Source organism: Chiloscyllium plagiosum, chromosome 3 (genome assembly GCF_004010195.1).
Source record: "Chiloscyllium plagiosum isolate BGI_BamShark_2017 chromosome 3, ASM401019v2, whole genome shotgun sequence".
In the NCBI taxonomy this organism is placed as follows: Eukaryota; Metazoa; Chordata; class Chondrichthyes; order Orectolobiformes; family Hemiscylliidae; genus Chiloscyllium; species Chiloscyllium plagiosum.
The window spans coordinates 137,856,630-137,870,777 of NC_057712.1; the positions used below are offsets into that span (position 1 = coordinate 137,856,630).

Sequence of the window (14,148 nt, forward strand, 5' to 3'; positions counted from 1 at the left end):
CGGGCAGGGGGGAGTTGTTGGACAGGGTTTGGGGGTCGGAGAGGTGGTGTTGGATGGGATTTGGGGGGCGGGCGGGGCACAGTTGGACGGGGTTGAGGGGCGGTAGGGGTGGGGTTGGACGAGGGCTCGCTCACACTGTGCTGCTGCTAGTGTCCTGAACAGGGAGCAGACTTAATAGAAAACTCCCAGCCCCAGAGGACAGGCAGTGAATCAATTAACCAAATAATCTATTATCCGAATGAAATAATGCCCGCCCATCTCGTTTAGATAGTCGAAGTTCCCCTGTATTGGCTAACCAGTCCTCTATCCATGCTCATACATTCCCTGCAACTCCATGCATTCTCATCTTATGAATGAGTCGTTTATGTGGCACCTTATCAAACACCTTCCAGAAATCCAAGTATGCAACATTCATCTATTCCCCTCCATTCACTGTGCTTGTTACGTCCTCAAAGAACTCCAGTAAATTTGTCAAACACAACCTTCCCTCCTGAATTCATGCTGTGTCTGCCTGAAGGAACCGTTTCCATCCAGATGTCTCACTATTTCTTCTTTAATAGCCTCCAGTATTTTCCCGACTACAGTTGTTAAACTAACTGGTCTATAGTTACCTGCCTTTTGCCTACATACTTTTTAAACAGTGCATGATATTCGCTGTCTTCCAGAACTTGCCTGGAGTCCAGTGAATTTTGGTAAATTACCACTAACGCATCTACTATAATTTGTGCTATTTCTTTCATCTCCCTGGGATGCATTCCATCAGGACCTGGGGACTTATCTACCTTGAGACCCTCAAGTTTGCTCAACACTGGAGTTCAGTTAAATAGTGGTGTACCGCAAGGATCTGTTTTGGGGCCACTGCTGTTTGTCATTTTTATAAATGACCTGAATGAGGGTATAGAAGGATGGGTTAGTAAATTTGCAGATGACACGAAGGTCGGCGGAGTTGTTAACAGCACGGAAGGATGTTGCAGTTTACAGAGGGACATAGATAAGCTGCAGAGTTGGGCTGAGAGGTGGCAAATGGAGTTTAATGAGGAAAAGTGTGAGGTGATTCACTTTGGAAGGCGTAACAGGAATACAGAGTACTGGGCTAATGCTGAGATTTTTGGTAGTGTGGATGAGCAGAGTGATCTCGGTATCTATGTGAGCAAGTAGAGAAAGAGTTAAGTTTTGAGTTTTGTGAAACAAAGGTTCAGCATGACTCAGATAGATAAGAACTTGCAGTAAACAATGAGGTGCTGGAGGTAAGGGTAGTGGGTTAACAAGATAGAAAAGCATTCATTATGTAAAGCCATTTAACAAGGTGAAGAAGAATACAATATGTAAAGTCAGTTATCAAGGTTAAAAGTATTCAACATGTGAAGCCAGTTATTCATTGTGTAACAGCAGATGGCTTAATCTTTACTACTGACACTCACCGATTGTAACGGTCACCAATCGATATATATGTTACCTTATCTGGATGCTCCTCCCTGTAAATGACTGTATAATGAATTAAGAAACTGCTAACCGAGAGAAGACCAAGAACTCATATCCCTGTGCACATGGGCGATCATTCTCTCTCCCTCCAGGGCCCGGAATAAAGATGAAGGTAGTAAAACTATACTGTGTTGCTGAACATTTTGCTTCGAATGAGGCGGGAACGGGACAACAAAGATGTGGATACTTTGGAGAGGGTTCAGAGGAGGTTTACCAGGATGCTGCCTGGACTGGAGGGCTTATCTTATGAAGAGAGGTTGACTGAGCTCGGACTTTTTTCATTGGAGAAAAGGAGCAGGAGAGGGGATCTAATTGAGGTGTACAAGATAATGAGAGACATAGCCAGAGACTATTTCCCAGGGCAGAAATGACTAACACGAGGGGTCATAGTTTTAAGCTGGTTGGAGGAAAGTGTAGAGGGGATGTCAGAGGTGGGTTCTTTACACAGAGAGTTGAAAGAGCATGGAATGCGTTGCCAGCAGCAGTTGTGAAAGCAAGGTCATTGGGGACATTTAAGAGACTGCTGGACATGCATATGGTCACAGAAATTTGAGGGTGCGTACGTGAGGATCAGTGGTCGGCACAACATGGTGGGCTGATGGGCCTGTTCTGTGCTGTACTGTTCTATGTTCTAACAATATTAGTGTAGTCGGCAGGATCCAAACGAATAGTTACAACTGGATGGTGTCAGCGATTGCCTGGAGCATCAGTGTCTCAAGACAGACAGGCCCACAAAATAAGATTTTAAACTTTGGTCCCTCTCGATATTCCTGTGTGTCGGAAATGGTTCCATTGTTCGATCACTCTTTATCCTACAGAATCCTCGAACGGTAATTAGATCAGTCGAGAGACACGGTTTCATAAGCGCGCTGACGAAGAGGTTCAAATCCTCTGCGCTGCATTGGGTGGGTTAAATTGAGGTTCAAGTCCTCTGTGCTGTTTTGGGGTTCTAGTTCCCTGGGTTAAGTTGAGATTCAAGTCCTCCGCGCTGTACTGAGGTTTGCGTCCTCTGTGCTGTATTGGGGTTCTAGTTCCCTGGGTGAGTTAATTGAGGATCGAGTCCTTCGGGCTGTATTAGGGTTCAGGTCCCCTGGGTTTTATTGAGGTTTGAGTCCTTCGTACTGTATTAGACAATAGACAATAGGTGCTGGAGTAGGCCATTCTGCCCTTCGAGCCTGCACCACCATTCAATATGATCATGGCTGATCATCCTTAATCAGTATCCTGTTCCTGCCTTATCTCCATAACCCTTGATTCCACTATCCTTGAGAGCTCTATCCAACTCTTTCTTAAATGAATCCAAAGACTGGACAGCACAGAACAGGCCCTTCAGCCCACGATGTTCCAGGAATTGACCTCGTGAACCTATGCTGCACTCCCTCAATAGCCAGAACGTCTTTTCTCAAATTTGAAGACGAGAACTGCACACAGTACTCCAGGTGTGGTCTCACCAGGGCCCTGTACAGCTGCAGAAGGACCTCTTTGCTTCTATACTCAATCCCTCTTGTTATGAAGGCCAGCATGCTATTAGCCTTCTTCACTACCTGCTGTACCTGCATGCTTACCTTCATTGAGTGGTGTACAAGAACTCCCAGATCTCTCTGTACTGCCCCTTTACCTAACTTGATTCCACTTAGGTGGTAATCTGCCTTCCTGTTCTTGCCACCAAAGTGGCTAAGGATCCATTTATCCACGTGAAAGTGCATCTGCCATGCATCTGAGCACTCACCTAACTTGTCCAGGTCACCCTGTAATCTCCTAACATCCTCATCACATTTCACCCTGCCACCCAGCTTTGTATCATCAGCAAATTTGCTAATGTTATTACTTATACTATCTTCTATATCATTAATATATATTGTAAAAATCTGCGGTCCCAGTACTGATCCCTGCGGTACCCCACTGGTCACTGCCTGCCATTCTGAAATGGAGCCGTTTATCACTACTGTTTGTTTCCTGTCAGCCAACCAACTTTCAATCCAACTTAGTATTTTGCCCCCAATACCATGCGCCCTAATTTTGCTCACTAACCCCTCTCTGCGAGTTTATCAAAAGCTTTCTGAAAGTCCAGGTACACTACATCTACTGGATCTCCCTCGTCCACCTTCAGAGTTACATCCTCAAAAAATTCCAGAAGATTAGTCAAGCATGATTTCCCCTTCATAAATCCATACTGGACTGGGATTCGAGCTCTCTGTGTTTAATTGAGATTTGAGCTCTCTGTGTTTAATTGGCGTGTGAGCCCCCATGAGGAGTAAAGTGAGAAAGGGGTTAAAGTCCCCTAGTGGCAACATTTGAGGCTCTGGTGAGTCTTCATTCTGGGGGAAGAGAGTGGCTTGGACTGCGGTGCCATATGGTCCACTGTGAGGGCTTTCTTTTCTCATAAGTGCAATTTCAGAGGATGCAAACAAGAAAAGAGAAATGCTAAAATTCAGGTTGTACTAATACTTGGGTTGAAAAAAGAAAGTTTCAATGTAAATTGTGCCATGCTGAGAGAGTGTTTGATGTATAAAGATCTGTTGTTCTGTTAAAATCCTGGTTCAGAATATCCTTTTGTTTTTACACTGAAATTGTACAACATTATGTCCTTTTCAAAATGATCAAACTTGTAACCTTAAAATAAATTGATTGAGTGCCTTGAGCCCCTGCTTTGTTTCAAATTCTACAATGCCTGTTTTAAAAATAACAGTTGGGTCAGTGGTCATGCCTCGTCAGATGAGAGCATTGTATTAAAGTACCGTTGTTTCTGCTATGTTTTTAATGCAGAGCACAAAAGAAGAGTGCATTTTGAGTTTGATGTTTTGTTAAGATTTTAAAGAATATTAGAACTTGAGGAATTAGTGGCAACTTTGGTAGTTATATTTGGGAAGTTTCATTTTGAGAACATATTTTAAAATATTCAACATTTGTTTCCCACGAATATTTGAGATTTAAACCTGAATTGAAACTGCCTCTTCAATTGCTAAAGCACAAATATTTTGTTTTCTTGCTGTTCCTGACTTTTGAAATATTTTTCCTGACAGCTTTCACATTAACCTTGTACCAATTTGTTAAAGGAAAACAACTTTTGAATAACCTGAATGAGGTATCCAAGGGTTTAATTTTAGGACCATTGATTGTTATTTATAATTGACTGAATTGTTTAGGCAGTACAATTTAGAAGTTTATGTATTGTATAAAACTGTCATAAATAGTGAACAGAGTAACAGTGGGTGGCACAGTGGTTAGCACTGCTGCTTCACAGCGCCAGAGACCTGGGTTCAATTCCCACCTCAGGCAACTGTCTTTGTGGAGTTTGCACGTTCTTCCCTGTGTCTGCGTGGGTTTCCTCCGGGTGCTCTGGTTTCCTCCCACAGTCCAAAAATGTTCAGGTTAGGTGAATGGGCCATGCTAAATTGCCCGTAGTGTTAGGTGAATAGGGTAAATGTAGAGGAATAGGTCTGGGTTGGTTGCTTTTCAGAAGGTTGGTGTGGACTTGTTGGGCCGAAGGGCCTGTTCCCACACTGTAAGTAATCTAATCTAAAAATTCAAAGAATGTTGAAATAGGCAGATACAGTTTAGTGTAGTTAAATGTGTGACTGTCTTCATACTGATAATCACCTTGGCAAAGAAGGAATGAGAGAGGAAATGCAAAGATACTTTCAGCAGCTAACATCGTCTCTCGAGTTTCTCCATTCACAGGTAAAGCATGCCTTTGGACCACCGCCCACCCCTCCATAACCTGATCCAATGGATTCAATTAGCTCCCGAGTCATGGGCATGAAAAGTGAAGAAGCTAACAACAGTGAAGAGGAGGTCAGTATGCTTTTTGTCAAAAACCACGTGAGCTTTACCTAGCCTTTCGATCATGTAACGGATATGAAGGTTCACTGATCAAGCTAATATCACAACAGCCAGTTGGCTTTGTTTCATTTAACAACAGAGCAGGAGCAGAAACAGCAAAGAATGCTGCATTCACCAATGCTGCTGCTGCAGCTACTGCACTGCATGCTTCGCGATGCACTGAAATCCTCCATCTGAAGCATCACTGAAAGGACGGAAGTCTCATCAGCTTTGTTAAATATTTAACTGCCCTTGCCCAAGAATTCAGATTTCTCCGTGGAGTGGCGATTCAAGGACAGACTGGATTTTGTTTTCAGGTAGGACTTTACTGAAGGAGATTTTTGAGAACTGGCTCGTTTCCATTCATCTTGGAGGAGATGGAGTGGTCACTAAGGACTGTGGATTTAAGAACTTTCCCGATGAATTGTTTTCCACATGGGAGGATTCTCCAAACTCTATTTTACTGTAACGGATGAGTAATTTTTGTTGTTATAATCATTATATGCTGTGTGTCAATAACTTGCTTAAATACTGACTGTCAGAGCGAGTTTTGAGAAGATTTGTAGCTCAGGTTGAGGTTTTGGATGTAGGTTTGCTCACTGAGCTGCAAGGTTCATTTCCAGACGTTTCGTCACCTTACTAGGTAACATCCTCAGTGGGCCTCAGGCGAAGCAAAGCTGAAAATTCCTGCTTTGTATTTATATGTTTGGTTTTCTTTGGGTTGGTGATACCATTTCCTGTGGTGAAGTCACTTCCGGTTCCTTTTCTCAGGGGGTGGTAGATGGGGTCTAACTCGATGTGTTTGTTGAGAGAGTTCCGGTTGGAATGCCATGCTTCTAGGAATTCTTGTGTGTCTTTGTTTGGCTTGTTGTTGAAGGTGAAGTGTGTGGAAAGGCATAGGTCCACTAGCTTGATGATACTGTATGTGAGGATACTAGTGAGAGAGGGTCATGTCTTTTTATGGCGAGTTGGTGTTCATGTATCCTGGTGACTAGTTTTCTGCCTGTTTGTCCAATGTAGTGTTTGTTCCTGTCCTTGCACGATATTTTGTAAATGACATTAGTTTTGCTTGTTGTCTGTATAGGGTCTTTGAAGTTCATTAGCTGCTGTTTTAGTGTGTTGGTGATTTTGTGGGCTACCATGATGCCAAGGGGTCTGAGTACTCTGGCAGTAATTTCCAAGATGTTTTTGATGTAGGGGAGAGTGGCTAGGGTTTCTGGACGTGTTTTGTCTGCTTGTTTGGGTTTGTCACTGAGAAATCAGCGGACTGTGTTCATTGGGTACCCGTTCTTTTTGAATACACAATATCGGTGATTTTTCTCTGCTCTGCATAGTTACTCTGTGCTGCAGTGTGTGTTGGCTCATTGGAATAATGTTCTGATGCAGCTTTGTTTGTGGGTGTTGGGATGATTGGTTCTGTAGTTCAGTATTTGGTCGGTATGTGCTGTTTTCCAGTAGATGCTGGTTTGAAGTTCCCCATTGGCTGTTCGCTCCACTGTGACATCTAGGAATGGCAGTTTGTTGTTGTTTTCCTCCTCTTTCGTGAATTTTATGCCAGTCAGGGTATTACTGATGGTCTTGAAGGTTTCCTCCAATTTGTTTCGTTTGAGTGGGAGCAGCGGCCGAGTTGAGGTGAACCCGGGAGACTACAGCTAAGGTAAGAGTTTTTTTCAAAATTACTTACCTGTAGCGGGCGATGGTCTTGAAGGTTTCCTCCAATTTGTTTCGTTTAGTAATGACAAGGGTATCATCCATGTACACCCAAAGACACATACACCAAACACCACTAACTTCTTCAACAAGGATAGTATCATCAAGCTAGTGGACCAATGCCTTACCACACACTTCACCTTCAACAACAAAACCTACAGACAAACCAACAGAACACCCATGGGATCTCCGATATCAAGGTTCTTAGCTGAGGCAGTAATGCAGAGACTTGAACAAACTGCTCTGCCAACCATCCAACCCAAACTTTGGGTCCGCTACGTGGATGACACCTTTGTCATCAGTAAACAAAACAAATTAGAGGAAACCTTCAAGACCATCAATACTACCCTTACTGGTATAACATTCACTAAACCAACAACAAACAGCCAGCCAATGGGGAACGTCAAATCTCTCTCTCTCTCTCTTTCTCTCTCTCTCCTGGGCCCAGGATACAGATGGAGGTAAAGCCATACTGTATCTGAGCATCTTGCTTCGACTGATGTGTCGTCCCATTTTCCTATCCCCATATGTATGTAAATCCCTCAAACCTACCACCCAGGTTAACAGGGATCTTGAGACGGCGCACTGTTCCTTATCTTTCACTGGTAGAGGAATTGAGTTTCAGAGTCATGAGGTCATGTTTCAGCTGTACAAAACTCTGGTGCGGCCGCACTTGGAGTATTGTGTACAGTTCTGATCACAACATTTATAGGAAGGACACGGGAGCATCGGAAAGGGTGCAGAAGAGATTTACCAAGATGTTGCCTGGTATGGAGGGAAGGTCTTATGAGGAAAGGCTGAGGTCCTTGAGGTTGTTTTTATTAGAGAAGAGGGTTAAGAGGTGACTTAATAGAGGCATACAAGATGGTTTAAGGATTACATAGGGTGGACAGTAAGAGCTTTTTATTTCCTCAGATGGTGATGTCTACCGCGAGGGGATGTAGCTTTAAACTGAGGGGTGATAGATATAGGACAGATGTCAGAGGTAGGTTCTTTACTCACAGTAGTAAGACCATAAGACATAGGAATGGAAGTAAGGCCATTGGGCCCATCGAGTCCACTCTGCCATTTAATCATGGCTGATGGGCATTTCAACTTCACTTACCAGCATTCTCCCCGTAGCCCTTAATTCCTTGTGATATCAAGAATTTATCAATCTCTGCCTTGAAGCCATTTAGCGTCCCGGCCTCCACTGCACTGCGCGGCAATGAATTCCACAGGCCCACCACTCTCTGGCTGAAGAAATGTCTCCGCATTTCTGTTCTGAATTTACCCCCTCTAATTCTAAGGCTGTGCCCACGGGTCCTAGTCTCCTCGCCTAACGGAAACAATTTCTTAGCGTCTACCTTTTCCAAGCCATGTATTATCTTGTAAGTTTCTATTAGATCTCCCCTTAACCTTCTAAACTCCAATGAATACAATCCCAGGATCCTCAGCTGTTCCTCGTATGCTAGACCTACCATTCCAGGGATCATCCATGTGAATCTCCGTTGGACACGCTCCAGTGCCAGTATGTCCCTCCTGAGGTGTGGGGCCCATAACTGGACACAGTACTCCAAATGGAGTAACCAGAGCTTTATAAAGTCTCAGTAGCACATCGCTGCTTTTATATTCCAACCCTCTTGAGATAAATGACAACATTGCATTCGCTTTCTTAATCACGGACTCAACCTCCATGTTTACCTTTAGAGAATCCTCGACTAGCACTCCCAGATCCCTCTGTACTTTGGCTTTATTAATTTTCTCACCGTTTAGAAAGTAGTCCAAGCTTGTGTTCTTTTTTCCAAAGTGCAAGACCTCGCATTTGCTCACATTGAATTCCATCAGCCATTTCCTGGACCACTCTCCCAAACTGTCTAGATCCTTCTAGTAAGGGTTTGGAATGCCCTCTCTGCAACAGTCGTAGACTCCCCAACTTTAAGGGCATTTAAATGGCCACTGGATAAATGTGTGAATGATAATAGAATAGGTTAGATGGGCTTCAGATCAGTTTCACTGGTCAGCGCAACATCGAGGGCCGAAGGGCCTATGTTCTACTACCCTTTTAGTGATAACAATTAAACTGACGGTCTCACCTCCCATTGTATCCTTAACATCATTCTTTGGCATGTTAGACACATCTTCCACTGTGAAGACTGACAAAATAGTTATTTAAGGCCTCGGCCATTTCAGCATTACCCAATATTAATTCCCCTCTCTCATCTTGCAAGGGGAAGGTGAGGACTGCAGATGCTGGAGATCAGAGTCTAAGAGTGTGGTGCTGGAAAAGCATAGCCGGTCAGGCAGCATCCAAAGAGCAGGAGAATGGACGTTTTCAGGCATAACCCTTCATCAGGAATCATCCTGCAAGGGACCTATGTCTACTTTAGCCAACCTTTTCCATTTTATATATTTATAAAAACTTTTCCTCCGTTTTTATATTTTGTGCAAGTTTGCATTCATAATCTACCACAGAATTCTTAGTTCTAAGTGAGATTTTATAAAGGTTAATGTTCTTTGTATATATTAAAATTACTGATTGGCAATCTCTTAAACATGAACATTGCTACTTTCCCTTGTGTAAAATCTGTACAATGTTTGCAAGAACAATTTGTACTTACTGTTAAAATGTAGTAGAGCTTTTGGTGTGACAGGGGTGGATGTCAGGACCAGCATTTCTAATCCCTTCAATCCCTCCCGACAAACTTCTGCTGCGACTTCCGGGTTTATTTCCGTCACATGATCAAGTTCTAGTACTTGTAATCGAATGCAGTTCCGAGCTGAAGAATAAGTTCATTCAGTGTATAAACAATAAATACCTTACAAGAAAATTTTAATGCAAAACAGTCCAGAAAACATTGACTGTAAAGCTTAAAACCACAATTGGTGCAAGGTTTTGGTGTGAAGTGCTTTTTTATTTTGTGGCTTAAATGTCCAAAGTGAAATCCACGTGGCGCACACACACACTTCAATGTGAGATATGTCATACTTTATCAATACAGACACCTGGACAAAATGTGCTGATGAGGTAAGTGAAATGTAGTTACTACTTCCAGGTTTGGTCCTGGACTTCAAAAAGAAATTATGCATGGGATATGGCTTTTACTGGCCATCTCTAAATGTCTTTGAAGAGTATCTGGTAAACTCTGCTAATGCAGTCTATCTATTTAGGTACATGAACAATTTTATTAGGGAGCAAGTTCCAGGATTCTGGAAAGACTGTGACATTTTATTTTTTTGTATTTTTGATTATGGACTGAAACAGGAAGAGGACTTGTTTAAAAACAAAAAGATTGCGGCACTTTTAAAAAAGCGGCTTACCTGAAACTCATTTGTAAGTGCTGTTTAGACAGCTGTTGATTCAAGCAGTGAGGAACACCTAGTTACACACAGAAGGATTCATCGTCCCAAAACGTTAACTCTACTTTCTCTCCACAGATGCTGCCAGGACTACTGAGTTTTCCCAGAAATCTTTGTTTTCATTTCAGACATCGAATACTGACTTTGCTATTTACAATTCAAAATGAAGACAGCTGGAAATCCCAAGGAAATTAATATTGGATCGGGAATGGGGCGAAATAAAATTAACCCATGTAAAACATGTGTAATGAGGAAATAAATGGAAGTATAAAAGGAGAAATAGAACATAGAACAGTGTAGGATGCTCATCCCTCGATGTTGTGCCGACCTTTTATCCTACTCTAAGATCAGACTAACCTACATACCCTTCATTGTACTATCTTCCATGTGCCTATGCAAGAGTCGCTTTAATGTCCCTAATGTATCTGATTTTACTACCACTGTTTGCAGTGCATTCCACGCATCCATCACTCTCTGTGTAAAGTACATACATCTGACATCTCCCCCAAAACTTCCTTCAATCACCTTAAAATTATGCTCCCTCGTGATAGACATTTCTGCCAGGTGGAAAAGTCTCTGACTATCAACTCTATCTATGCCTCATCATCTTGAACATCTCTATCAAGTCACCTCTTCACTCCAATGAGAAAAGCCCTAGCTCCCTCAACCTTCAAATGTTATGCCAGTCCAGGCAGCACCCTGGTAAATCTCCACTGCACCCTCTGTAAAGCTTCCACATCTTTCCAGTAATAAAGTGACTAGAACTGAAAACAATATTCCAAGTGTGGTCTAACCAGAGCTCTCTAGAGCTGCAGCATAACCTCACGGCTCTTAAACTCAATGCCCCGCCTAATGAAATGGACCCCAAAATCCCTCTGTTCCCCACATTGCCAAGAATATTGGCTTTAACCCTGTATTCTGCATTCAAATCCAACCTTCCAAAGTGAATCACTTCACACTTTTCCAGGTTAAACTCCATCTGTCACTTCTCAGCCCTGTTCTGCACCCTGTCAATGTCCAGGTGCAACCTACAACAACCCTCCACACTATCCACAACTCCACCAATCTTCATGTCATAGGCAAAGCTACTAATCCACCCTTCACTTCCTCATTCGAGTCATTTATAAAAATCACAAAGAGCAGAGGTCCCAGAACCGAACCCTGTGGAACACCACTGGTTAGGAGAAAGGAAGGAGGGTGATAGGCCGGAGTGGGGGTAGGGACGGAGAGGTCAGGAAGAAGATGCCATTGGTCACCACGCTCCAGGCTGAAAAGCACCTTCTACCACCATCCTCTGTCTTCTATAAGCCAGCCAATTCTGTATCCAGACAGTTATATTTCTCTGTATCCCATGCCTCCTTACTTTCTGAATGAGCCTACCATGGGGAACCTCATCAAACACCTTGCTAAAATCCACATACACTGCTCTTCCGTCAACGATGTCTTTTGTCACATCCTCACAGAAGTCAAGAAAGTTTGTGAGGCATGACCTGCCCCTCACAAGGCCATGCTAACTATCTCTAATCAAACTATGGTTTTCCAAGTAATCCATAAAACCTGTCTCTTCGCATCCTTTCCAATACTTTGTCCACCACAGACGTAAGACTGTGGTGACCTTTACTAGAGTTAGGGTTAGGAGCAGACGGTAGAGGCAAGTATTTAATTGAGGGAGGGCGAATTATAATGCAATTAGGCAGGAACTGGGGCAAGTCAATTGAGAACAGTCATGATTTAGAGATGCCGGTGTTGGACTGGGGTGTACAAAGTTAAAAATCATACAACACCAGGCTATAGTCCAACAGGTTTAATTGGAAGCACACTAGCTTTCGGAGTGTCGCTCCTTCATACCACCTGATGAAGCTAGTGTGCTTTCAATTAAACCTGTTGGACTATAACCTGGTGTTGTATGATTTTTAACATTGAGAACAGATACTCTCAAGATCATGGCACAGTGGCGGGCACTGCTGTTCAGAAGGGCGGGAAAAAGACTCGTAGGGCCATAGTCATAGGGGATTCTATTGTAAGGGGAGTAGATAGGCGGTTCTGTGGCTGAAAATGGGACTCCTGGATGGTATGTTGCCTCCCAGGTTCTCGGGTCAGGGATGTCACCGATCTGCTACAGAGCATTCTGAAAGGGGAGGGTGAACAGCCAGTTGTCTTGGTGCATTTAGGCACCAATGATGTAAGTTTAAAAAAAACAAGTGTGAGGTTCTGAAAGCAGAATTCAGGGAGCTAGGAGGGAAGTTAAAAAGGAGGACCCCAAAGGCAGTGATCTCGGGATTACACCTGTGCTATGTGCTAGCCAGGGTAGAAATAAAAGAATAGGCACGATGAACATGTGGCTTGAGGGATGGTGTAGAAGAGAGGGGTTCAGGTTTGTTGGACATTGGGGCTGGTTCTGGGGAAGGAGGGACTATTACAAATTGGACAGTCTACACCTGAACCAGACTGGAAACAATGCCCTTGGGGGAGGTTTTGCTACTGCTGTTGAGGAAGTTTTAAACTAATGTGACAGGGGACTGGAAACCAGAAGAGAAGACAAGTAGACAGCGAGGTGGAAACTAGAGACTGTAAGAATCGTGACCTTAATATTAATAAAGGGAAGAGTGGGCAGAGAGCAGATGAACGCAAAAGAACTGAAGTGCATATACTTAAATGCAAAGAGTATAGTCAGTAAGGCAGATGACTGTAGGGCTTGGATTGGTGCCTGACATTATTGCAATCACAGAGACTTGGTTGAAGGAAGGGCATGATTGGCAACTAAATGTTCCAGGATATAGACGTTTCAGACAGGACAGGGAGGGAAGTAAAAGAGGGAGAGGAGTTGCATTGCTGGTCAGGGATGATATCACGGTTGTGCAAAAGGAGGACACTGTGGAAGGCTTGAGCAGTGAGGCGCTATGGGCGGAGCTGAGAAATAAGAACGGTGCAGTTACATTGTTGGGGCTGTATTACAGGCCCCTCCCAACAGTGAGCGTGAGGTAGGAGAACAAATAGGGAAACAGATTATGGAAAGATGTAGAGGCAATAGGGCAGTGGTGATGGGAGGTTTTAATTTTCCCAATATTGACTGGGATATCCTTAGTGTCAGAGGTCTGGATGGGGCAGAATTTGTAAGAAGCGTCCAGGAGAGTATTCTAGAACAATATGGCCCCTTCCCCCCCATGAGGGAAGGGGCATATTGGACCTGGTATTGGGGAATGAGCCAGGCCAGGTGGTAAAGTTGTGATGGGGGATTTCTTTAGGAACAGTGACCACAATTCTAAGTTTTAGAGTACTCATAGACAAAGATGAGAGTGGTCCTAAGGGAAGAGTACTAAACTGGGCCAAGACCAATTATGTCAAAATTAAGCAGGAGCTGGGAAATGTGGATTGGACACAGCTATTTGAAGGGAAGTCCATATTTGATATGTGGAAGGCTTTCAAAGATATGTCAAAGATAGTACAGGATAGGCATATCCCATTGAAAGCAAAGGATAGGAAGGGCAAGATTCATGAACCATGGATGTCAGGAAAAATCGTACGACTAGCCAAGAGGAAAAGGGAAGCATACATAAGGTCCAGGCAGCTAAGAACAGAACAGGCCCTGGACGAATATTGGGAAAGTAGGACCAGTTTTAAATGAGGAATCAAGCAGGCTAAAAGGGGTCATGAAATAGCTTTAGCGAGTAGAATTAAGGAGAATCCCAAAGCTTTATATTCTTATGTAAGGAGCAAGTGGGTAACGAGAGAAAGGATTGGTCCACCAAAGGATAAGAAAGGAAGGTTGTGTGTCGAACCTGAGAAAATGGGTGA

General features: G+C 43.4%; 1 protein-coding gene across 1 annotated transcript in view; it reads right to left on the reverse strand.

Moving 5' to 3' along the window:
- Positions 1–14,148, reverse strand: part of fbxo41 (F-box protein 41) — a 217,116-nt gene that overhangs the window by 19,566 nt on the left and 183,402 nt on the right. Inside the window, exon 11 of the mRNA XM_043675727.1 lies at positions 9,615–9,773. Within this exon, the coding sequence (XP_043531662.1) occupies positions 9,615–9,773 (159 nt within the window). The remainder of the gene's footprint in view (positions 1–9,614; positions 9,774–14,148) is intronic.